This window comes from Ovis canadensis, chromosome 1 (assembly GCF_042477335.2).
Source record: "Ovis canadensis isolate MfBH-ARS-UI-01 breed Bighorn chromosome 1, ARS-UI_OviCan_v2, whole genome shotgun sequence".
Lineage (NCBI taxonomy): Eukaryota > Metazoa > Chordata > Mammalia > Artiodactyla > Bovidae > Ovis > Ovis canadensis.
In genome coordinates, this window is record NC_091245.1 from 18,332,440 (window position 1) to 18,357,322 (window position 24,883).

The 24,883-nt window shown below is 44.0% G+C and overlaps 1 protein-coding gene across 1 annotated transcript; it reads right to left on the minus strand.

Moving 5' to 3' along the window:
* Positions 1–20,202: 20,202 nt before the first annotated feature.
* On the minus strand, positions 20,203–21,150 carry LOC138439515 (putative olfactory receptor 2B3). The gene has a single exon (XM_069588432.1). It carries the CDS (start codon positions 21,148–21,150, stop codon positions 20,203–20,205), a length of 948 nt encoding a protein of 315 aa, XP_069444533.1.
* Positions 21,151–24,883: the final 3,733 nt, after the last annotated feature.

Here is a 24,883-nt window from a genome sequence, read left to right on the forward strand (position 1 = left end):
TCTATGACACCAGGCCTCAGGAGAACAGCTGTCACCTGCGGCAGTTTGATTATATTGGATCTCTTCCATCAGGGAGGGGACAGTGATTTGTCTTCATGGAAACATATACAGATTCTAGATATGAATTTGCTTCCCTTGCCCACAGAGCTATTGCTAGCATCATTATCTATGAATTCACAGTGTGCCTAATCCACCATCAGAGAATCCCCACAGCATTGCATCTGATCAAGAAACTCATTTCACTTCTGTGGGTTCATAATTATAGAATCAGTGACCTTAACTAGCCTCCAACACTTGGAATAAGCTGGGCAAGTTGAAAGATGAAATGACTTATTAAGATTCAGTTATTGCTATTTGTAGGGAACAACACTTTGAAAGAATAGGACCTTATCTTACATACTTCTTTAAATTAAACATGATGCTAAGTTTAAGTTTTGAGTCAGAGACTCTATGCATTGTTTCCTCAGTGCCAGAATGCATGGACACGGGAATCAAGCCATGAAATGGGAGTGGATTCTGTGACTCTTACACCCAGTAACTCACTCACAGAATATTTGTTTCCTATTTCAGGAACTCTGAGCTCTGCTAGTTTGGAGATGTTAGTGTCCCAGTAGGGAGTGTTTCCACTGGTGGTCAAAACAATGTTTCCACTGAATTTCAAGATGAGATGTCTTCTTGAGACGTTTGAATATTACATGGATTATTATAAGTAAAGCACATATGAAACAATACCTATAATGTCTTACTATTATTATAATAACCAGAGAAGGAAATGGCAGCCAACTCCAGTATTCTTGCTTGGAAAATCCCATGGACAGAGGAGCCTGGCAGGCCATACCTTACAGCATCACAAAGAGGTGGACACCACAGAAGTGACTTAGCATGCGTGCACACATAATAATTAACATCACTATTGTTATTGTTTTGTTGTTGCTGTTCTTGTCATTATTATTATTATTATCCTATTACCTCATCTGAACTTTGTGTACTTCATTGGCTCAAACAAGATTTACAGCATTGGGGGATACAAATTCCCAGGGATAAAAATGATGAGAGCATGCCTGATGAGATGGCTGCAATTAACTGATTATCACTGGACACATAGACAGCTTTTTCTGCCAATTCATAGAGGGGAACATAGGTAGGAGGGGCAGGATTTCTAAGTCTGAATCACCTACACTGTAACTCATGCAGGGCAGTGACTTTGCTTCTCTGACCTTTAATTTTCATGGCTGTAAAAGAGAGTAAGGAGATGGACAGGTTGACCTTGAAGGCCCTTAATGACTTAACAGTGAAGTGACCAAAATGAGCATCACTGACTCCCTCAAGACTTGGCCCATCACGAGCACTCAGTGGGTCACCATCATCGTCATTATCTGTAAAACGAGAATCACAACACTCCCTCCCAGATGTGCCAGGAGGACCTGAGAGAAAATACACATCAAAGTGCTTTGTGTGTGAGGCTGTCCCAAAGGACCACTAATGTGCTCTTGATCATTAGTACCATCATCACCTCCTGCCATTTCCCTCAGCTTCCTCCCCAGACATAAACCCAGAAACCTTCTAAGGTACTTGTTTTAGCAAACGAGAGCTAATTCCCACAAAAGTCCCTTTCAGAGGCATTCTCAACCTCCACAGAGAGTCCCCGGTTGTTAGGATTGCCACAGCCTTAGCTTTTCCTCTCTTGCCAGCCCACCCTCTTCTCCTTGAGGTCTGCAGGCCCAGCTGACTCAAAATTCAGCATCCAGAGTCCAGCCTTCCTCCTCCTACCAATGGCTGGCCCAACTCCACTGGTAATCAGAACCAGCTCTGGGACAGCAGGAAGAATTTCAGTTAGAGTTTAGTTAGAGTTCAGTTGTTATTCTGGTCAGGAATAGAGGGAGATTTTGATTTGCTCAAAATTGTTCAGAAGAAATAAGGGTGTGACTCAAACATGTTCTAATTGACAAGTTGGGGCACAGGGATTTTAGAGGTAAGAGGAGAATCAACATGAGGCCTTCGGTTCTTAACATCTCTATGAGAAGACCAGGTATAATATCCTCTCCCCGAGGCTGGTCATATCCCTCAGAAGGTTGGAAAAGGAAATAGACAGGTCACTATGCCTCCCCATTGGGGAGGTTTTCTCCTGCTCTGTCCACAGGGACCTCTTCCTTGTAGGGTTCTTGTTGAAAACATTCAAGGAATTCCAATTGGCATCTTCACTGGGCACAGGGATGGTGGTGGCAGGAGGGAGGGGGATGGCCCTCCCCTTGCTCTCCCAGGAAAGTCTGGTAAGGAAGCAGGACCATTAAGCCTCAGTAGCTTGGTCCTTTAAGAGGAGCTTGGATTGGCTGAGGCTCCCTCCATCTACACCTGAGAACTTGACAGGCAAGGACTTCAGGAGCTAGGGCTTGCCAGGTCAAGTGCAAGGAGCTGAGCAATGGAGAAAAGGCAAGGAGTTCATCCCTCCACCTCTCAGAAGCCTAGTGTTTTTCTGGAGACTGGGTTGCCTGCAATCCTGCCTCACTGGAATCAGTTGCCCTGAGTGCTTCCTGTTCAGTCTCTTTCCTTAAGAACAAGTGACTGTCTCTCTCTGTGACCTGTTTCTGTGGATTCCAGAGGGGTGAGATGGTCACTGGGCTTGGGGCTATGGAATCCAGACATCTGTGGGGGCTGGTGGTCAGCAGTGGCCAGGTTCACCAGCCACTGGGTCTTCTCTGTGCTGTGCCCAGCATCCCTCCAGCCCCTCCCTTGATCTGCACTCTTCCTTCCTCCTCACCTCACACTTCAGTCCCTTCCCCTTCTTTCTTCCTAGACCTCCACCTTCTTCCATTTGTTCATTTAGGAAATATATATGGAAAGGTCCTCTCTGCCAACCCATGTTCTAGGAGTTAGAAACCGAAAATGAATTTCCTAAGCTCCAGATCTCCAAGTCCAGCTAAGAGATGTCATGAAAGGACAATGGTGGTTGTGCTGGGGGAAGCCTTTAACAATGATATCAGCGACCACAATGATTAAGACCCACTCCCCTATTCTTTAGAGACCTTGGCTGTTGCAAGTTGTGACAGAGACTGCTGGGCTAACAAAATCTTGGGAGACATTTTTTTTTTTCCCACTAAATAATGTCCTCATTCCTATGGAAATCAAGGTTGACTAAGAGAAAGGCTTTTACAAGGATTTACTAAGCTCTAAATAGATGGGGAAACAGTGGAAACAGTGTCAGACTTTATTGTGGGGGGCTCCAAAATGGTGGCTCAGAGGTTAAAGCGTCTGCCTCCAATGCAGGAGACCCGGGTTTGATCCCTGGGTTGGGAAGATCCCTTGGAGAAGGAAATGGCAACCCACTCCAGTATTCTTGCTTGGAGAATCCCATGGATGGAGAAGCCTAGTATGTAACAGTCCATGGGGTCGCGAAGAGTCAGACACGACTGAGTGACTTCATCTTCACCTTCACCTTCAAAATCACTGCAGATGGTGATTGCAGCCATGATATTAAAAGACGTTTACTCCTTGGAAGAAAAGTTATGACCAACCTAGATAGTATATTCAAAAGCAGAGACATTACTTTGCCGACTAAGGTCCATCTAGTCAAGGCTATGGTATTTCCAGTAGTCATGGATGGATGTGAGAGTTGGACTGTGAAGAAGGCTGAGCACCGAAGAATCGATGCTTTTGAACTGTGGTGTTGGAGAAGACTCTTGAGAGTCCCTTGGACTGCAAGGAGATCCAACCAGTCCATTCTGAAGGAGATCAGTCCTGGGATTTCTTTGGAAGGAATGATGCTAAAGCTGAAACTCCAGTACTTGGCCACCTCATGCAAAAAGTTGACTCATTGGAAAAGACCCTGATGCTGGGAGGGATTGGGAGCAGAGGAGGGGAGAAGGGGACGACAGAGGATGAGATGGCTGGATGGCATCACTGACTCGATGGACGTGAGTCTGAGTGAACTCTGGGAGTTGGTGATGGACAGGGAGGCCTGGCGTGCTGCAATTCATGGAGTTGCAAAGAGTCGGACACGATTGAGTGACTGAACTGAACTGAACTGAATCCAGTAATTGGACTTCCCTGGTGGCTCAGATGGTAAAGCGTCTGTCTACAATGCAAGAGACCAGGGTTCGATCCCTGGGTTGGGAAGATCCCCTGGAGAAGGAAATGGCAATTCACCCTAGTACTATTGCCTGGAAAATCCCATAGACAGAGGAGCCTGGTAGGCTATAGTCCATGGGGTCGCAGAGTCTGAGGGAGGCTTTTACAAGGATTTACTAAGCTCTAATCTGGTAATTGGCTTCCCAGGTGGCTCAGCGGGTAAAGAAGCTGACTGCTGTGCAGGAGATACAGGAGATATGGTTCAATTCCTGGGCTGGGAAGATCCCCTAGAGGAGGGCATGACAATCCGTTCCAATATTCTTGCCTGGAGAATCCCAAGGACTGAGAAGCCTGGCGGGCTATATAGTCCATAGGTCACACAGAGTTGGGCACAACTGAAGTGACTGAGGATGGCATGAAAAGAAAGTGAAAGTGAAGTCGCTCAGTCGTGTCTGAATCTTTGGGACCCCGTGGACTGTAGCCTGTCAGGCTCCTCTGTCCATGGGATTTTCTAGACAAGAATACTGGAGTGGGTTGCCATTTCCTTCTCCAGGGGATCTTCCCAACCCAGGGATCGAACCTGGGTCTCCTACATTGCAGGCAGACGCTTTATCCTCTGAGCCACCAGGGATGGCATGCAGGATGGTATTTCCCAAGTCTCTTTCTATAGATTCCTTCTGCTTCCAATGTAACCCCATGGCTCCCACATCCAAGTGATGGGGGAGATGGAGGAAGCTTTATCAGGAGAGAGTCTATGGCTGCCAGTTTAGCTCTTTGTCCTAGGAGGAGTCTGATTCTGTCTTATCTGGTGGTCATAAATTGTAGGCCATGATTCTGTAGTATCTCATGCCAGACTTCAAGGAACTCAAATGGAGGAGCAGATAGGGGCAGTTTGCATTCTTTATCCCTCCCAATTAGAGCCTGTTTCCATGCAGCAGGAGAATTTAATGATTAAGAGTTGGCTCTGAAGCTAAAATGCCTTGGTTCAAATCCCAGGTCCATCATCCTATAATTTGGAGTGAATCACTTACTTTCTGTATGATTTAGTTAATTTTTTTCCATCTGTAAAAATGGAGGTACTAGTACTTACCTCAATGAGTTGTTATGAGGATAAGTTCATATAGCAATGCCTGGCGCATAGAAAGTTTTCTCTAAACATTCAGTTCAGTTCAGTTCAGTCATTCAGTCATGTCCGACTCTTTGCAACCCCATGAATAACATTAGCTATTACTGTTTCTGAAAGGAGGTTATATACTCACACCTTTATCTATATTTTATAATAGATATTCCAAGTCAATGAGTGAGAACAAAGTTAGTATGAAAGGGAAAATTTTTTTGCTGAGATGCTGGAGCCTAAAACTTTTATCAGAACCTTCTAGGATTACCAGGGTTATAACTTGCCAATAACCACAAGGGGTTCTGAGAAATAGAGAAAGCACCTAATTAAGGTTTGGGAGTGGGAGATGGTGGAATAGGTCTGAAAAGGCCTCTTAGTGGAATAATACTAAGCTGGATCCTTGTTGTTGTTGCTCAGTTGCTAAGTCGTGTCTGACTCTTGGTGACCTCAGGGACTGCAGCACGCCAGGCCTCCCTGTCCATCATCAACTCCCGGAGCTTGTTCAAACTCATATCCATTGACTCAGTGATGCCATCCAACCATCTCATCCTCTGTTGTCCACTTCTCCTCCTGCCTTCAATCTTTTCCAGTATCAGGGTCTTTTCAAATGAGTCAGTCCTTCATATCAGGTAGCCAAAGGATTGGAGCTTCAGCTTCAGAATCAGTCCTTCCAATGAACATTCAGGACTGATTTCCTTTAGGATTGCCTGGCTTGATCTGCTTGCAGTCCAATGGACTCTCAAGAGTCTTCTCCAACACCACAGTTCAATAACATCAGTTTTTCCGTACTCAGTCTTCTCTATGGTCCAACTCTCACATCCATGCACGACTACTGGAAAACCATAGCTTTGACTATATGGACCTTTGTTGGCAAAGTAGTTTCTGCTTTTTAATATGCTGTCTAGGTTTGTCATAGCTTTTCTTCTAAGGGGTAAGCGTCTTTTAATTTCGTGGCTGAAGTCACCATCTGCAGTGATTTTGGAGCCCCCCAAAATAAAATCTGTCACTGTTTCCATTGGATCCTAATGTGGGAATAAAGGTTGTGTGTGTAACAGAGTGTGTGTGGGTGGCGGGGATACAGGGGATGTATTCTTCCATGCTAGAGACCTAGGCAAGCATCTGCAGATGTGATAGACATATCAGTTCAGTTCAGTCATTCAGTTGTATCTCACTCTTTGCAACCCCATGAACTACAGCACGCCAGGCCTTCCTGTCCATCACCCACAGTGGAGTTTACCCAAACTCATGTCCATCGAGTCAGTGGTGCCATCCAGCCATCTCATCCTCTGTCATCCCCTTATCCTCCTGCCCTCAATCCCTCCCAGCATCAGGGTCTTTTCCAATGAGTCAGCTCTTCACATGAGGTGGCCAAAGTATTGGGGTTTCAGCCTCAGCATCAGTCCTTCCAAAGAACACCTAGGACTGATCTCCTTTAGGATGGACTGGTTGGATCTCCTTGCAGTCCAAGGGACTCTCAAGAGTCTTCTCCAACACCACAGTTCAAAAGCATCAATTCTTCAGCGCTCAGCTTTCTTTATAGTCCAACTCTCACATCTATACATGACTACTGGAAAAACCATAGCCTTGACTAGACTAGTTAAAGGTAGATAACTGCTAAAAGGCATAAAAGGGAACTTGAAGAAATCCAGAAGTAGCAAAAAAGAAAAAAGAAAAAAAAGCAGCTACTGCCAACCTACTCCAGTGTTCTTGCCTGGAGAATCCCAGGGACGGGGGAGCCTGATGGGCTGCCATCTATGGGGTCACACAGAGTTGGACACGACTGAAGTGACTTAGCAGTAGCAGCAGCAGCCTTATAGCTAAAGAAGAGTTCATAGGGCCTAAGGATTTAGGAATTACTTCCATCCTTCTTGGACTTCCCTTGTGGCTCAGCTGGTAAAGAATCTGCCTGCAATGCAGGAGACTGGGGTTCGATTCCTCAGTTGGGAAGATCCCATGAAGAAGGGAAAGGCTACCCACTCCATTATTCTGGCCTGGAGAATTCCATGGACTGTATTATCCATGGGGTCGCAATGAGTCAGACACGACTGAACAACTTTCACTTTCCCTCCTTCCTCCTCCTCCTCTTGAAACCACCATCTTCTCTCACCAGAAAGAAAAAAAAAAAAGGAAATTAAACTCAGACATTTTCAAAGAGGGTGTGACTGCCACAGGAATACACAGTCTGCTACTGGAAGTTAGGGTGGAGTCACAGGCCAGAGTTTTCCTAGAAGTGATCACTGGGTAGGGAGAATATGTGTGGCCTGACTATGTGACTGTGGATGGTCCCCACCAACTTACTGGCATTCCAGCTGAGTAACTGAGGAAGGAGAAATTGAAGCCCCAACCTCAGTCTCCTCCTTCCATCATCACAGTGCCCCTCTGTCACCCTTTATTGATAAAGCTTCCTATCATCAGTTGTCAAAGAAACATGTTCTCAGGGTGAGGAGAGGCTTGCAACATATCCAGACAAATGACCTCTAAGGCAGAAGGGGAGACCACTTCTGCAGGTTTGGGGGCTGGAGATGATATTGTGTAAGTTGATTGTTACTAGACATTTGAGCAAGCAATTTTTCCTCTGAGGGTTGGGGAATAAGCCTGGGAGATTGCAAATGAGTATTTATTGCTATTTAGCACTCTTGCCTGCAAATCCCATGGACGGAGGAGCCTGGTAGGCTGCAGTCCACGGGGTTGCTAGGAGTCGGACACGACTGAGCGACTTCCCTTTCACTTTTCACTTTCATCCATTGGAGAAGGAAATGGCAACCCACTCCAGTGTTCTTGCCTGGAGAATCCCAGGGACGGCGGAGCCTGGTGGGCTGCCATCTCTGCGGTCGCACAGAGTCAGACACGACTGAAGCGACTTAGCAGCAGCAACAGCAGCAGTGCTTTAAGGCATTGTTTTAATATGAGATGTTTCATATATGTTGCCCCAACTCTTCCTAAACACCCTGAAAGATGAGTGTTATTAGCCATGTTTTACAGATGAGGCTCAGAGAGGTTAAGTAACTGTGCAAGGCTCTAGGTGAGTAGTGGGCTCAAAATTAAAATCATAGCCTGTCTGCCTCCAGTTCTTATTCAACTATCATATTTTAGATGGCATTTAAAGGAATGTGATCCTCTTATAGGCCCATCATGTGGATGCCTCCAGGGCAGAACCAAAGCTGGGTTTCTGAATTTATCCTGCTTGGCTTCTCCAGTGACCCCACGGCCAACAGGACCCTCTTCGGTGCCTTCCTTCTTCTTTTCCTGAGCTCAGTCCTTGGCAAGGGCTCATCATCACCCTGATATGCCTGGACACACATCTCCACACTCCATCATTGCTGAGAGAGATATATTAAAACCTCCTGTGATTGTAGGTGGTTTATTTTCCTTGTTGTTCTGCCAAAGTCTGCAGGCTATATTTTGAGTCCATGCTATTATCTGCATACAAATTTAAAACTGTATGTCTGCTTGATAAAATGAACCTTTTATAAGTACAAAGTGCTTCTTTTTTATCCTTTTTGCTGCAGTATCGACAGTGTATTCATACTGGCTTTCTTTATTATTTAAAAACAAAAGCAATGATAAATCTTTACACATAAATGTCTTTGTGCACAGGAGCAGGTACTGTAGTACATTAAATACCTGAAGTACACTTGCTTACTGAGGAAAAGATAGGTACAATTTAAATCTGAGAGAGACCTCCAAGGTGTTCTCAGTCGTGTCTGAGTCTTTGCGACCCCATGGACTGCAGCACACCAGGCTTCCCTGTCCATCACCAACTCCTGGAGCTTGCTCAAACTCATGTCCATCGAGTTGGTGATGCCATTCAAAGAGGCTACAACAATCAGATTCTGGCGTCCCCCACCCTGGCCCCCTGCGGGTGTTGGAGTGCTCCTCCAAGGACATATTGAAATTAGAGTTTCTTTTGCTTTGTTATGAAGGGGTGAATGGGCTTACGCTCAGGAATTGGATCCAAATTTGCCCAGTGGTGACCAGGAAGGAAGCAGGAAGCGCTGCTGCGAGACTCATCTTGCTGATCTCCGTCAGGGACATGGTGATGCTGTAGAGCTGGCTCTTGCTGGTGCTGGCGATCAGCGTCTCCTCGGAGGGGCTGAAGCACATGCAGAGCACGTCCTGTTTGTCCGACTGACTCGGGTCATTGCTCTGTGGATCCACAGGAATCTGCCCGAGACACAGGACGGCGGTCAGCAGGCCCCTGCACTGTCGGGTGTCCTTGGACTTTAAGATGCTCTCAGACACTCGCAGCTTCCAGACTCCTATCAGCCTGCTTCCTGGGTGCTCCTCAGATGCGGAGAAGGGGGGTTTGAGGTGTCTCAGTTTCTGTGGGTTTCCTACTCACCTTTAAGTGACTAGTGGCTGAATAATGAGCAGCGGCACAGGTGAAACGGATCCATCTGCACATCTGAGATCCCCCCTCAGAACAAGCGTTAGTCTAGCCCCACGCTCGCCCAGCGGGTGGGAGCTCAGAGCAGGCTCCTATCTGCACCAGGTAAGCAGGGCGCTTTGGGCAGCGGAGGGGAAGGTTGAGGCCTTTTTATCACATGGGTGGGTGACAGGGCAGAGAGAAGAGAAGGGGCCCTGCAGCTCCTGCAGCCGTCTCGGGGTCCTGGAGTTCCCAGTGGACATTATTAAACGAGATTTCCTTCTCCCTGTTTTTCCTCTCCTTCCATGAACAACCAAACACTGAACTCTGGTCTGCACATACCCCCTTTGCATCCTCACTACCCACTCAGTTCTTAATTCCTTATAACGTGGCTTCCACTGCCTCATTTACTGTAACTGTCCTCCTGAACATCAGAGATTTCCTTATCACCAAAGCCCAACGCCCTGCTCAGCCCTCATCTTCTGGGCTTTCCTAGAGCCTGCAGCAGTGACCTGGGCACCTTCCTCCCCTGAACGCCCTGGACTCTTGTGCTGCCCTCCCTCTGCGTGGAGTTGTCTTGCTCGGCACCTCCTAGCCCGTCCTCATGAAGTCTACTCCCTCTGCTCTCTCTGGGCAGCGAGGGCCCTAGGAAGCCTTCCCTGACCCCCCTGGGCTGCGTGGGCCCTGACAGTCCCTCACTGTGCCCACGGCACCCAGGAGTTCCCTCTCTTGTCCCACGTGTCACACTGCATAGAGTGGAACAGGGGCCTGTGGACCGGGGACCTTGTCTGTTCCCTCTGTGTCCTCTGCTGCTTGGAGCAGGGCCTGGCACATGGCAGGCACTCAGTGACTGCATGGTGTGGCCTCGCACCCGCCCCAGTGAGGTCCGTAGGGGAAGCGCCACATCCAATGTGCCCACCGCAGGCCCCACCCTGGAGCCTGGCCCTTGACAGGTGACCGACAGACGTTTGTTGACTGAATGAGTGAACAACCTCGCCTTCTCAGCGTCCTGCTGGGCTCTCATCCTGTCTCAGTCTTGAAATTGGGAAATCCTAAGTAGTCATGTATGGATGTGAGAGTTGAAGTATAAAGAAAGCTGAGCACTGAAGAACTGATGCTTTTTAACTGTGGTGTTGAAGAAGACTCTTGAGAGTCCCTTGGACTGCAAGGAGATCCCACCAGTCCTTCCTAAAGGAAGTCAGTCCTGAATATTCATTGGAAGGACTGATGCTGAAGTTGTAACTCCAATACTTTGGCCACGTGATGCAAAGAACTGATTCATTTGAAAAGATCCTGATGCTGGAAAAGATTGAAGGTGGGAGGAGAAGGGGACGACAGAGCATGAGATGGCTGGATGGCATCACCGACTCAATGGACATGAGTTTGAGTAAACTCTGGGAGCTGGTGATGGACAGGGAAGCCTAGCGTGCTGCAGTCCATGGGGTCACAAAGAGTCAGACACAGCTGAGTGATTGAACTGAACTGAACTGAAGTTTTGTCCTCAGTCCTCTTGTTGGATCTATATTTTCTCTCTCAGTGATTTTACCAAAGATGAGAATCCAATGAAAACAATAATAAATACTTAAAATAGTAAAAATAAAGCATTGTCTATGTGCTGGATAGAAGCCAAGCACTATGTGTGTGCACATAGTCGAAAGTGTGTGTGAGCGTGTTTATTTCTATGTACGTGTTTGTGTTTATGAGTGTGTATGTGTGTATGTGAGTGTGAAGAGGGGAAAAATACAAACCCCAAACTGGGAGAAATTATTGCAATATGTGTAAATATATATATAATTATTTGAAATATATATATATGACAAAGGATGAGCACATAGAATATATTTAGTATGTATATAAATCTGTGAGAGAATTACCAAAAAAATACAGTAGAAAAATAAGTAAAAGACTTAAAACACTTCACAAATGATGAAATAGGAATCGCCCTTAAGCATGTGAAAGGATAGCATTAATCTTCATTAGTATTAACAATAAGATACCCATTCTCAATCACTACATGACCACAAAACTAGGAAGTAGGAGAATAGCAAAAGGGTGGTGAGCTTGTAGAGGCTGGCCCATCTCATACACACCTGGTGGGAGTGTGAATTGTACTACCACATTACCCAGTAATGTTAATCCTGGCAGTGCAGCCGGGAGAATCTCTGTGCAAGTGGGTTAATACACATGAATGCAAGAATGTTTACAGTGACTTGCTTCGAAATAGCAAAAGCCTTTTGTTTCCCAAATGCCCGTCAACAAGAGAATGGGTACATATCCTTGAGACGTTAGATTCATATGATGCAATACTGGAGAGCAATAAAATGAACTCAGTGACCAAGAGATCAAGATGACATGAAAGTCAAAAGCATGATGTGGAACAAAAGCAAGCCACAGAATCCATGCACTATGGTTACATGTACATAAAGTTGGTGAATAGAAGAAACAAAACTATGTTTTACATAAAGCCATACGTGTATGTGGTAAAACTACATAGAGAAATAAGGAAATAATTACAAAGTCCAGGACAGAGTGAGAGTGTGCATGTATGAGAGGAATGTATCAGGGGAAACACTGGAACTGGTAATTGTCTATTTGCTCTTCTGTTGGTGGGTTTACAGATCTTCATTTTGTTATAGTTCTTTAAATATTGCATACATGGTTGTTACAAGAAAACATGCTGCATGCAAAAAAAGAGAAGAAAAAGAGAGCAGGTAGATAAGTTGTGGAAATAATTTATACCATTAGCAGGACCAAAGCAAACAAAACCAAATGTTACAGTATATAAATGGCTATTTGTGACTTGGGATAAAATCTCCCACCATACATGGATTCAAAGAGTCTGTAGTAACTGGTGTACTCCGGAAAACTGTTAGAGAAGTTAAAAAGTGGCCTTGGTGATGACAAAGACAATGATACTGAAAAAAAAAAATCTAAAATATTTTAATTAAATAAGAGTAAAAAAAATTAACTTAAAAATTATTTTATTGGGATTTTCCTGGTGGTCCAGTGGTTGAGACTTCCAGTGCAGGAGGTGAGGGTATGATCCTTGATCGGGAAGCTAAGATCCCACATGACTCATGGTCAAAAACCAGAACATAATCAACAGAAGCAGTATTGTGACAAATTCAATAAAGAGTTTAAAAATGGCCACATTAAAAAAAAACTTCTAAAAGTAAAAATATCAATTTTATTGAGGTTACACTGATTTATAGTATCATATAATTTTCACATGTACATTATATTTCCCCTTCTGTGTATCTTACAACATGCTCCCCATCAAAGACTTACCTTCTGTTTGTTACCATACATCTTAAACCCTTTTACCCATTTCTTCCTCCTCAACCCCAATCCCCACCAACACCTCAATCTGGCAAACATTATTCTGCTCTCTGTATCTATGTGTTTGTTTTGTTTTGTTTGTTCATTTATTTATTGCTTATCAGTTTTTTATAGTGCACATATGAGTGATTTTAAGTCCTAATTACCTTCCCTTTATGATAGATGAAAATTTAATGTACACTCCCCACGCTATTCCTCTTTATCATTCTTTCAAATAGTTGTATCATGATCTTAGATAAATCAGCAATCGGTGTTTATGTCATTCAGTTCAGTTCAGTTCAATCTCTCAGTCGTGTCCAACTCTTTGAGACCCCATGAATCACAGCATGCCAGGCCTCCCTGTCCATCACCAACTCCTGGAGTTCACTCAAACTCACGTCCATCGAGTCGGTGATGCCATCCAAACATCTCATCCTCTGTCGTCCCCTTCTCCTCCTGCCCCTTATCCCTCCCAGCATCAGAGTCTTTTCCAATGAGTCAACTCTTCACATGAGGTTGCCAAAGTATTGAAGTTTCAGCTTCAGCATCAGTTCCTCCAAAGAACACCTAGGGCTCATCTCCTTTAGAATGGACTGGTTGGATCTCCTTGCAGTCCAAGGGATTCTCAAGAGTCTTCTCCAACACCACAGTTCAAAAAACATCAATTCTTTGGTGCTCAGCTTTCTTCACAGTCCAACTCTCACATCCATACAGGACTGCTGGAAAAACCATAGCCTTGACTAGATAGACCTTTGTTGGCAAAGTTATATCTCTGCTTTTGAATATGCTATCTAGGTTGGTCATAACTTTTCTTCCAAGGAGTAAGCATCTTTTAATTTCATGGCTGCAATCACCATCTGCAGTGATTTTGGAGCCCCCCAAAATAAAGTCTGACACTGTTTTCCACTGTTTCCCCATCTGTCTGCCATGAAGTGGTGGGACCAAATGCCATGATCTTAGTTTTCTGAATGTTGAGCTTTAAGCCAACTTTTTCACTCTCCTCTTTCACTTTCATCAAGAGGCTTTTTAGTTCCTCTTCACTTTCTGCCACAAGGGTGGTGTCATCTGCATATCTGAGGTTATTGATATTTCTCCTGGCAATCTTGATTCCAGCTTGTGCTTCTTCCAGCCAGCGTTTCTCATGATGTACTCTGCATAGAAGTTAAATAAGCAGGGTGACAATATACAGCCTTGATGTACTCCTTTTCCTATTTGGAACCAGTCTGTTGTTCCATGTCTAGTTCTAACTGCTGCTTCCTGACTTGCATACAGGTTTCTCAAGAGGCAGGTCAAGTGGTCTGGTATTCCCATCTCTTTCAGAATTTTCCACAGTTTATTGTGATCCACACAGTCAAGGCTTTGGCATAGTCAATAAAGCAGAAATAGATGTTTTTCTGGAACTCTCTTGCTTTTTCCATGATCCAGCGGATGTTGGCAATTTGATCTCTGGTTCCTCTGCCTTTTCTAAAACCAGCTTGAACATCAGGAAGTTCATGGTTCACGTATTGCTGAAGCCTGACTTGCAGAATTTTGAGCATTACTTTACTAGTGTGTGAGATGAGTGCAATTGTGCAGTAGTTTGAGCATTCTTTGGCATTGCCTTTCTTTGGGATTGGAATGAAAACTGACCTTTTCCAGTCCTGTGGCCACTGCTGAGTTTTCCAAATTTGCTGGCATATTGAGTGTAGCACTTTCCCAGCATCATCTTTCAGGATTTGAAACAGCTCAACTGGAATTCCATCACCTCCACTAGCTTTGTTTGTAGTGATGCTTTCTAAGGCCCACTTGACTTCACATTCCAGGATGTCTGGCTAGGTGAGTGATCACACCATCATGATTATCCAGGTCGTGAAGCTCTTTTTTGTACAGTTTTTCCGTGTATTCTTGCCACCTCTTCTTAATATCTTCTGCTTCTGTTAGGTCCAGACCATTTCTGTCCTTTATCGAGCCCATCTTTGCATGAAATGTTCCCTTGGTATCTCTAATTTTCTTGAAGAGATCTCTAGTCTTTCCCATTCTGTTGTTTTCCTCTATTTCTTTGCGTTGATCGCTGAAGAAGGCTTTCTTATTTCTCCTTGCTATTCTTTGGAACTCTGCATTCAGATGCTTATATCTTGCCTTTTCTCCTTTGCTTTTCACTTCTCTTCTTTTCACAGCTATTTGTAAGGCCTCCTCAGACAGCCATTTTGCTTTTTTCCATTTCTTTTCCATGGGGATGGTCTTGATCCCTGTCTCGTGTACAATGTCACGAACCTCCATCCATAGTTCATCAGGCACTCTATCTATCAGATCTAGCCCCTTAAATCTATTTCTCACTTCCACTGTATAATCATAAGGGATTTGATTTAGGTCATACCTGAAAGGTCTCGTGGTTTTCTCTACTTTCTTCAATTTAAGTCTGATCTTGTTTTTGTTGACTTCACCATCTTTGGCCGGAAAGAATATAACCAATTTGATTTCGGTGTTGACCATCTGGTGATGTCCATGTGTAGAGTCTTCTCTTGTGTTGTTGGAAGAGGGTGTTTGCTATGACCAGTGCATTTTCTTGGCAAAACTCTATTAGTCTTTGCCCTGCTTCATTCTGTATTCCAAGGCCAAATTTGCCTGTTACTCCAGGTGTTTCTTGACTTCCTACTTTTGCATTCCAGTCCCCTAGAATGAAAGGGACATCTTTTGGGGGTGTTAGTTCTAAAAGGTCTTGTAGGTCTTCATAGAACCATTCAACTTCAGCTTCTTCAGCGTTACTGGTTGGAGCATAGACTTGGATTACTGTGATATTGAATGGTTTGCCTTGGAAACAAACAGAGATCATTCTGTCATTTTTGAGATTGCATCCAAGTACTGCATTTCAGCCTCTTTTGTTGACCATGATGGCTATTCCATTTCTTCTAAGGGATTCCTGCCTGCAGTAGTAGATATAATGGTCATCTGAGTTAAATTCACCCATTCCAGTTCATTTTAGTTCGCTGATTCCTAGAATGTCAACATTCACCCTTGCCATTTCCTGTTTGACCACTTCCAATTTGCCTTGATTCATGGACCTGACATTCCAGGTTCCTATGCAATATTGCTCTTCACAGCATCGGACCTTGCTTCTATCACCAGTCACACCCACAGCTGGGTATTGTTTTTGCTTTGGCTCCATCCCTTCATTCTTTCTGGAGTTATTTCTCCACTGATCTTCAGTAGCATATTGGGCACCTACTGACCTGGGGAGTTCCTCTTTCAGTATCCTATCATTTTGCCTTTTCATACTGTTCATGGGGTTCTCAAGGCAAGAATACTGAAGTGATTTGCCATAAGTGAGGTAATATATATACAAAACCCTTAGAACATTGCCTGCCAAATAGCGAGAATATACCCTTGTATAGGATTCTTTTGCTGGATGAGATGGTTTTTCTTAATGTCTGCTGAACCCTGGTGGTACATATTTGAGAGGTTCTCAAATGCTATCTGGAAGCTCCACACAGGTAGGACGAGGCGGGCAGGCCCCATTAGCTGTTAGACTTTCCTCTGTGTTGAAGGCAGCTTATCGACTCTCCTTCTGTCCATTCCAGTTTAGAAACCATGCTTTTAGGAAGCTAGAGATATCTGAGAACTATATATTCTCAAGCAGAAAAAAATTTTTTTGCATAATTTCCTTTCTTATAGCTTTATGAAAATGACTTTCTAGTGCAAAAAGAGTGAATTTCATTTTTGTAAATTAATTTCAATGAACAAAATTTTGAGCCAACAGGTCACATTTTCCGAATACCACAGTGTTTTCCCCTGATCTATAGTTGACAATCTATACCATATTGAGTGGGCATGTAGGTTACAGTCTATAGGTTGCAATGAGTCAGAGACACAACTGAAGCGACTTAGCACACATAATAATTAATAAGCAATTAATCAGAGATTTTGGAATGGAATCAATTCACTTAATTTGAGAGGTATACTTCAAAGAACTCATTCACATCACTTCCTCTGTCATTGCAACCCTTAAATAAAGTATAATCAGGGTGTAGGAAGCATTATCCCTCATACTGGTTTAAAATACAATTCCATACATTGAAAAGAGAGGCAGGAACCAGCAGTTCCCAATGCCAAATCCAGGGTGTTCTTGTTTTGCATGATTTTAACATGCATAGGGGACTTCCCTTGTGGCTCAGTGGTAAAGAATCTGCCTGCCAATGCAGGAAACATAGGTCCGATCCCAGGGTTGGAAAGATCCCCTGGAGATGGAAATGGAAACCCGCTCCAGTATTCTTGTCTGGAGAACCCCATGGACAGAGGAGCCTGGGAGGCTGAAGCCATGGGATTGCAAGAGGTGGACACAACATACAACTGCAGACATGCATGGACTTCAGCTGTCAAGTTGAAACTGAATAATAGTTTCTCAGCAACACTGTTCACCAAGTAACTGAGGAAATACAGCTTCCTACTAGCTCTTCAGGCCATAAATCACTACATAAATAGCAGATGCATAATGATCAGTTAACAACTATCACTTCTTTCAAAGACTGTGGGTCACTGCACATCTGTTATTTGGTTCACAAACATGTGGCAAAGAGTGCGGTTGTGTTGTCTCCTCATTTCCTAGTGATAAACCCACATTGTGTTTTACAAAAGTAGGCAGTTGAAAGAGAAAATTAAAAAAAATAATAAAAAAGATATTTTTTATGCTTGGGGCTGGTGCTCTGGGATGACCCAGAAAGATGGTATGGGGAGGGAAGAGGGAGGGGGGTTCAGGATTGGGAACTCATGTACACCCGTGGCAGATTCATGTTGATGTATGGCAAAACCAATACAGTGTTGTAAAGTAAAAGAATAAAAAAAGAATGAACTTTCCAAAGTCAACTTTCATTTGAAAAGACTCTGATGCTGGGAAAAATTGAAGGTGGGAGAAGAAGGGGATGACAGAGCATGAGATGGCTGGATGGCATCACTGACTCAATGAACATGAGCTTGAGTGAACTCCGGGAGTTGGTGATGGACAGGGAGGCCAGGCGTGCTGCAGTCCATGGGGTCGCAAAGAGTTGAACACGACTGAGTGACTGAACTGAACTGAACTTTCCAAAGCTACTAAAATAGCTTCAGAATTCAGAGAATGCAAGGAAACCAATAGCTAGAAATGTCCAATTCATATTTCTTTAAAAATATATAGTCTCAGCTTACTTGCACCCTGAAAGGTGACCTATAGGTTGCTTAACAACTCCAGACTAACTCTGGCTTGTCTAAATCCGTGAAGTAAGTGTTAGTCGCTCAGTCATGTCCGACCCTCTGTGATCTCATGAACTGTAGCCCACCAGGCTCCTCTGTCCATGGAATTCTCCAGGCAAGAATTCTGGAGTGGGTTGCCATTCCCTTTTCCAGGAGATCTTCCAGACCCAAGGATCGAACCCAAGACTCCCACATTGTGGGCATATTCTTTACCATCTGAGCTACAGGGAAGACCCAGAAGAAATCCGTGAACTCCTTTGCAGTTCAGAGCCTGAACCACACCTTCTCCAATGAGGTCTGAATCCCTCCCAGTTCTATTCTTCCTTGGCTACTATCCCTCAGCCCTTGGATACTATCCCTTGGCCCTTGGATACCACACTGAGTTACTTATACGTTACTTTTATTGTGGTTAACACTCCTTTACATCAAGTTTCCCTGTGTAACCTTTTGGACCTAAAGAGGTATCTCTTTTTTGGACCTAGAAAACTACAATCTCTCTAAACCTTTCAAAGTAAGTATCATTATCTCCATTTTACTGAAGAGAAAATCTGAAGCTCGAATCACAAATCCTCATTGTGATTAGGAACCACAGCCAAAGTCTCAAAATTAGTAAATGAAGGAGCTGTTTTTCCAAGCCTGTTTGTCTGTTTCATCTTTGGCCAATGTATTGACCCAAAATATGGCCAATACAAAATATTGGCCTACCTAAATATTCAGCCCCTGGGCATCCATGCATCCCATATGTTCCATCCCATACTGACCTTCATGTCTTCTCCCAGCAACTTCTCTCTGAAATCCTGTTTCCTAAAATTAAACCACACCCCAAATCTCTTCACTGAATTTGCCTTCTATCTCTTTACCAAAAATCTGAAATTTTCCTAGGAACATTACTCTCAGATGGAAGTATTCATAAACTCTTATTCATAAACTCTTTCAATAGTTTTCACTCTCAACTCTAAATTTTCCACAATCCAGTCTCTTCTTGGTTCTCCCCAACTTCTAATCCTACCATGCTGTTCTCTGGCCTAATCAAACCCTTTTGTCTTCCCATTTCTTCCTGTCATCCCACTAGTATCTTGATGTGGCCTGGATAGCATCATCAACTCCTATCCTTTCTTTGTGTTTGTGATTTGGGGGCTTGGTGCATCCTGCCAGTCTTGGTACATGACTCTTGCTCACTTGCTCTCCCAGTGCCCCAGGATCTCTCCTCAAACCCTGCTCCTTACTACTTTCCAAAACATGGTCAACAAACATCCTAAATCCACATAAGGATGAAGTATACACAAATACCAACCTTTTCAATTGTATTGCTAGCTATCCCTTTCCAGAGAGCAGAATGGCTACTCTCGGTAAGAGGAAACAGTCTCAGTAGTTTGCTTGGTAACTGAGGTGTTAGGAAAAAGAAGTCAACTATAACAAGAAGAATGACAGTGTTTATGTAAAGCAAGCAGTGTATCAAGCACTGTTTTGAGAATGTCACCTACGGTGACTTCTCACAACAATCCTACAAAGTGATGGTTTGCTGCAAAGTATGAGCTCTGACCCACTACAATTTCTTTTGGGTGACATTTTACCTGTATACTGAGAGACTCCCTCAAAGTTTCTCTTCACCATAACAGGGGCACATCATGGAAATACTGGATGGACAGTCACCAACCCTTGAATCCCATTCCAAAAGTCACCTTTCCTTTACCCTGAAACTATGTTTCTTTAGATCTGTTCATGCTCTTTATTGAGATAAAATCAAGTTTGCTAATCTGGGTCCTGTGAGCCATCTTGTCCCATCTACCTAGAGTTGATTTAATAGGTCCAATCCTCATGAATTCAGTTACTCAACATTTGCTTTCAGTAAATGCTTTGATTTGTCAGACTCTTTGCTGGGCCCTGGGGACACAGGAAAGAATTAGATATGGATCTTTCCTCAGCAAGATGTCCATAGTTTAGTCTCCTGATGTTTGAAGAGAGCCCACTGGAGTCATCATCATGTCCCACCCAGGTACTTACTTTCACATATCATCTCCCCTAACAGTCAGTGATTCTTGCCTGTCCATAGGGTTACAGGAGGGGATGGGGTGGAAGAACCACAGAACCTATGGTTTCAGGTCTGGTCATAGCCTTCTGTGTTCCAGGGACCTCATTCTGTGGTCCTGCCCCAGCCTGTTAGCTTGAGGAAAGCTCTCTTTACATCTTTGTTTCTGAGGCTATAGATGATGGGGTTGAGAAAGGCAGAGATGACGTTGTAGAACAGGGCAAGTTTCTTGTCCCGCTCTGGGGAGGCATTGGCCCCAGGGTTCATGTACATAAACATGGCAGGTCCACAGAACATGGTGACCACAGTGATGTGGGAGGCGCAGGTGGAGAAGGCCTTGAGCCGACCTTGGGCTGAGCGAATTCTCAATATGGTGACAAAGATGCAGATGTAAGAAGCCAGAATGAAGGAAAGGGGTACCAGAAGAAGGATGAAACCTAGAATGAAATCTACTTGGTCATTGAGGGATGTATCTGCACAGGCCAGCTTCAGAACAGCAGGAACCTCACAGAAGAAGTGGTTGATCTCATTGGGGCCACAGTAGGGCAAGCGCATAGTGAAGACAGTGTAAACGAGAGAGCAGCTCACCCCCCACAGTCCACAAAAGACCACCATTGCCCCACACAGCCATGGGCTCATGATAACCTTGTACCTGAGTGGGTAGCAGATGGCCACATATCTATCATAGGCCATGACAGAGAACAGCCAGCCCTCAGTGATGCCCAACACCAGAAAGATGTACATCTGGGCCACACACCCAACATAAGAGATAGTTTTCTTCTGACAGACCAGATGCACCAACATCTGGGGCACAGTGGTGGTGACATAGCTCATATCCAGCATGGAGAGGACACAGAGGAAAAAGTACATGGGTGTATGGAGGTGGGAGTCCCGGTGGATTAAGGTGACAATGAGTCCATTGCCCACAAGAGTAGAGGCATAGAGGAAGAGGAAGACATTGAAGAGGATTGCATTAATTTGGGAATCCTTGGAGAAGCCCAGAAGGATGAACTCAGACACGGAGCTCTGGTTCTCCCAGAGGAAATCCTGCATTCTCCTTCAGCTGCAGAAAGAGAAAGGAACCAACTATTGTCCCAGCTTAGGATGCATATCAATCACCATGATTGTTCAGTGGTTGGCAAGGTTGATGATTTTATTTAGATATTACTCGGGATTCATATCTGGTCATTGACTGAGGTCTATCTAGGATGAGGCTAAATTAGGGAAGGGGAGGGAAAACTTTATGAGATTTTCATTCTCTCAAGTGTGAACCTTTCATCAAAACTTCCAGTTTCTCATTGTGTTTCCGCTCTTAGTCCTAGCAAGGCCACCTGCTTTCTTGTGCTTCAGGAGCCACCATCACACAGCACATTGCTTGAGGCTCTTCTGCCTTAGTCTTGGTGTAGAGTGTGATGACAAAGATTTGAAGTTTCCTTCTCCCTCCTGCCAAAAAACAAATCACTCAAAACTCTTTCTTTTGGTGCTTTAAACTTCAAATCACTATGTATATATAGGCAGGGCAAGTCAGAAATATGGGCAAGATTATATGACTCCAGAACATGAAAAATTTTTTGAAAATTTTATCCAGGTCTGTGTTTCTTGAGTCTTTGGTGTCTCTGGATGCTTCCTCATATCTGATTTTATTTCAGATGGAGTTGCTCACCACTGGGCCTCTTCCTGGCCTTATTCACAACTGAAAAGAAGTCTTCCTGCTTGACCCTCAAACTATAATTGAGGCAAAATAATAGCTGTCTTTTTGGCTTGAAATCAGCTTTGGTGTCTCTGATTCTTTCAGCTTGATGGGAATACCCTCCCAGTGGTAATCTATACTTTGGGGTCTTTTTCTCTCCTAGAGTCAAGAGTTATGGCAGTCAAGGAGCTCCAGAGTTTAGTTTATATCTCAAAAGTTAGAGCTGATTTTTCATTCTTGGCGTCATAGGAGGTGGTTCTAGTGGAGGAACATGGGATTTGGAATCAGAAGACTGACATTCAAGTGTTGGTACTTCAACTGTGGTCTGTTCAAGTAATTTAATCTCCTTGAACCTCATTTCCTTCTCTGTAAAATCTACATAATATCTACCAGAAATAGGAACAGAACCTGTGAGAAGTAATATATGATATGCACGGCAGACACAGCACTGTTGCTAGCACAAAGTGGAAGCTCAATGATGTTTATTCCAGTCAAATTATCTTCCAGGTGTTGTTCATCAGATGGTAAACAAAAACTAAAAGAGACCAGAAAACACATGGTATATTCCTAATCTTCAAGAAGCTCACAGTCTTTGGGGGGAAATAGAAAAATAAAGACGCAAACCACATTTCAATGTATTTAGCACTCTGATGGAAAGATGGGCTGGCAGTCAATGTTGTGTTAAGCACTAGGGATACAGAAATTAAAAATTTCTGCCCTCAAAGAGCACACATAGGAAGGAGACAAATAAACAATGAATGGTACTCAAGTGATAAGTGCTGTGACAAGCGGAAGTATAGAGGGTCATGGGGACGCATTAAAGGAGCTCCTGAACTAGCTTTTGAAAGCTAGACTTCTCCAAGAAGAGGGCCCATGATGTGAATCTTAAAAGATTAGGAATTAGCTAAGCAAAGAAGAGTTGGAAGTTGGAAAACTGGAAAGAGTTTTGCAAGCAAATGGAGTAGTAGTTACAAAGGATCAAACAAAGAGAGAGTTTTGTGCAACCAGGGAACACAGCTGATAAGGTCTGAGGGCAGGCTGGCTTGCAAACAACAGGAAGAAAAAAGTATTGTGTACCTTGGTAACGAGCATGGACTCGATCATTTAGGCCATGGCAAGTATCAGATGAGTTTTAAGCAGAGAAGTAATTCATTAAGGCTTAGATTTTAGAAATATCACTATTTGGGGGAAAGTTAGGAAAAGACACTGGAGAAAGACCAGCTGAGAGGTATGAAGGAAAAACAGGAGAAGGGTAACATTCCAGACAACAAAGAAGAGAAGAGATTAGAGAGAGAGGTGGACAGGACTTGGTAACCGAGCGGTACAGAAGATGAGGAAGAGGGAGGAAATAAGCATGAGTTTGAGGTTTCAGACCTGGGAAGCTAAGTTGACAGTAACACCATTACAGGGCAGGTGGAAGTGAAAGAAAGAGTGATGGGGTGGGCGAGAAAATGGCCAGAAAGTAATTATTAATTCTATTATAGACAGGCAGAGTTTGAAACATCGAGTGTCCTGCAGGAGCCGATCATCAAAGAGTTAGACAGATTGCCTTGGAAAGAGATCTAAGCAAAAAATCAAACTTTAGAAGGTAATTAAGGCACAGAATGGATGAGAACTCTCAGGGATACTTCAAAGAGAGTACAGAGGCTCCAAAGATGCAGCCTGGGAGGAGGAACATGAGAGGTCAGCAGGAGAAGAGATGGGCTTGAACAAGAGCATCCAGGGAGGCAGGAGAGCTTGACAGTGTAAGTTCAGGAAACCACCATCTCCAAGAGTGCATATGATGCTAAATGCTATAGAGAGAGCAAAAGGAATTAAAACTGTTCAAATAATGCCTGAGTTATTAGTGGCTCGGATGTGGGAACTTTCTGTGGAGTGATGAAGGCAGAAATCAGGTATCAGTGGGTTATGAGGAGTGCACTTGGCTATAAAGAGAAGGACTGAGATGAGGAGATATCTAAGATTGGGACATAAGGTGAGGGGGTGCTTTGTTTCCTTTGTCATTTTCTTTAGGTAAAAGAGTTCAGAATGTGTATTACACTGGGGGAAATCCAAGAGAGGGCAAGAGGGGCTAGTGCGTGGTCTCTGAGGAAGCAGACAGCAACAAAACTCAGAACACAAGTCTTGAGAGGCAGTTTCAATAGAGCAGAAACAAAGGGGAAGATGTGCGAATGAGGAGGATACAGATCATTTAACTCTGTGTGTGTGTGCGCACTCAGTCATGTCTGACATCTAACTGTGACCATCAGAAAATTCAGGATATATTCCCATGGACCAGTCTCACAGGTTCTTTCTTCATATCTCAAGTAGATGGTGAGGAAGAAGATCTGATCACGTCATTGCAAATCAAATTTCAAGTCTTAAGTGGATAGAACAAGAAGCATATGCCAACCAAAAAAAAAAAAAGCTATAGCACCAAAGTAAAATTCCCTGCCCCTCTGCTCACAAAGCCAGCCATACATAGCCAGCTCAGCTGAGAAATAACTGAAGACTGAAAGGGGATCGATGCAAGGATGTTTCTAAAACATCATCGTAAAGTGATAAAACTGAGAAAAGATGCTGTGAGATCACACGAGGTGTCATGCAACTGTGTCTGCAAAAGCCAGACCACCTTCTGGGGCCACATTTTAAGGGGACGATAGGTAAGTTGAAAGAGGTTATAAAGAAAAGTCTGGAAACAACATGATGTGAGGAAGAGTTGAGGCAAGTGGGGGTGTTTGCTATGTGGAATGAAAGGGTAGGGGAATTCTGGAAGCTGAGGGCCTACTCTCTGAAAGGCTTTCATGTGGAAGATGGATGAGATTTGTTCCAGATCCTAAAAAGTGCATTTGCAAATTATACTAGGGAGGTAGGTTCCAGCAAAATATAACTAACTTACATTAGTGAGGGCAGATCATGGATAAGATCAACTGACCCGGGAGACAGTGAACTTGCTGACCCCATAAGAGGATCAAGTAAAGTGTCACTGGGACTAGTCCTGCTGGTCCGGTGGGAGGGTCTCTGGTTCACTCTCTCTGGAGGAGTTGGGACTTTGTCATCCTTCTGTGCACTTCTTTCAGCTTCATCTGGACCTGATGCCTGAACCACTGTAGTAGT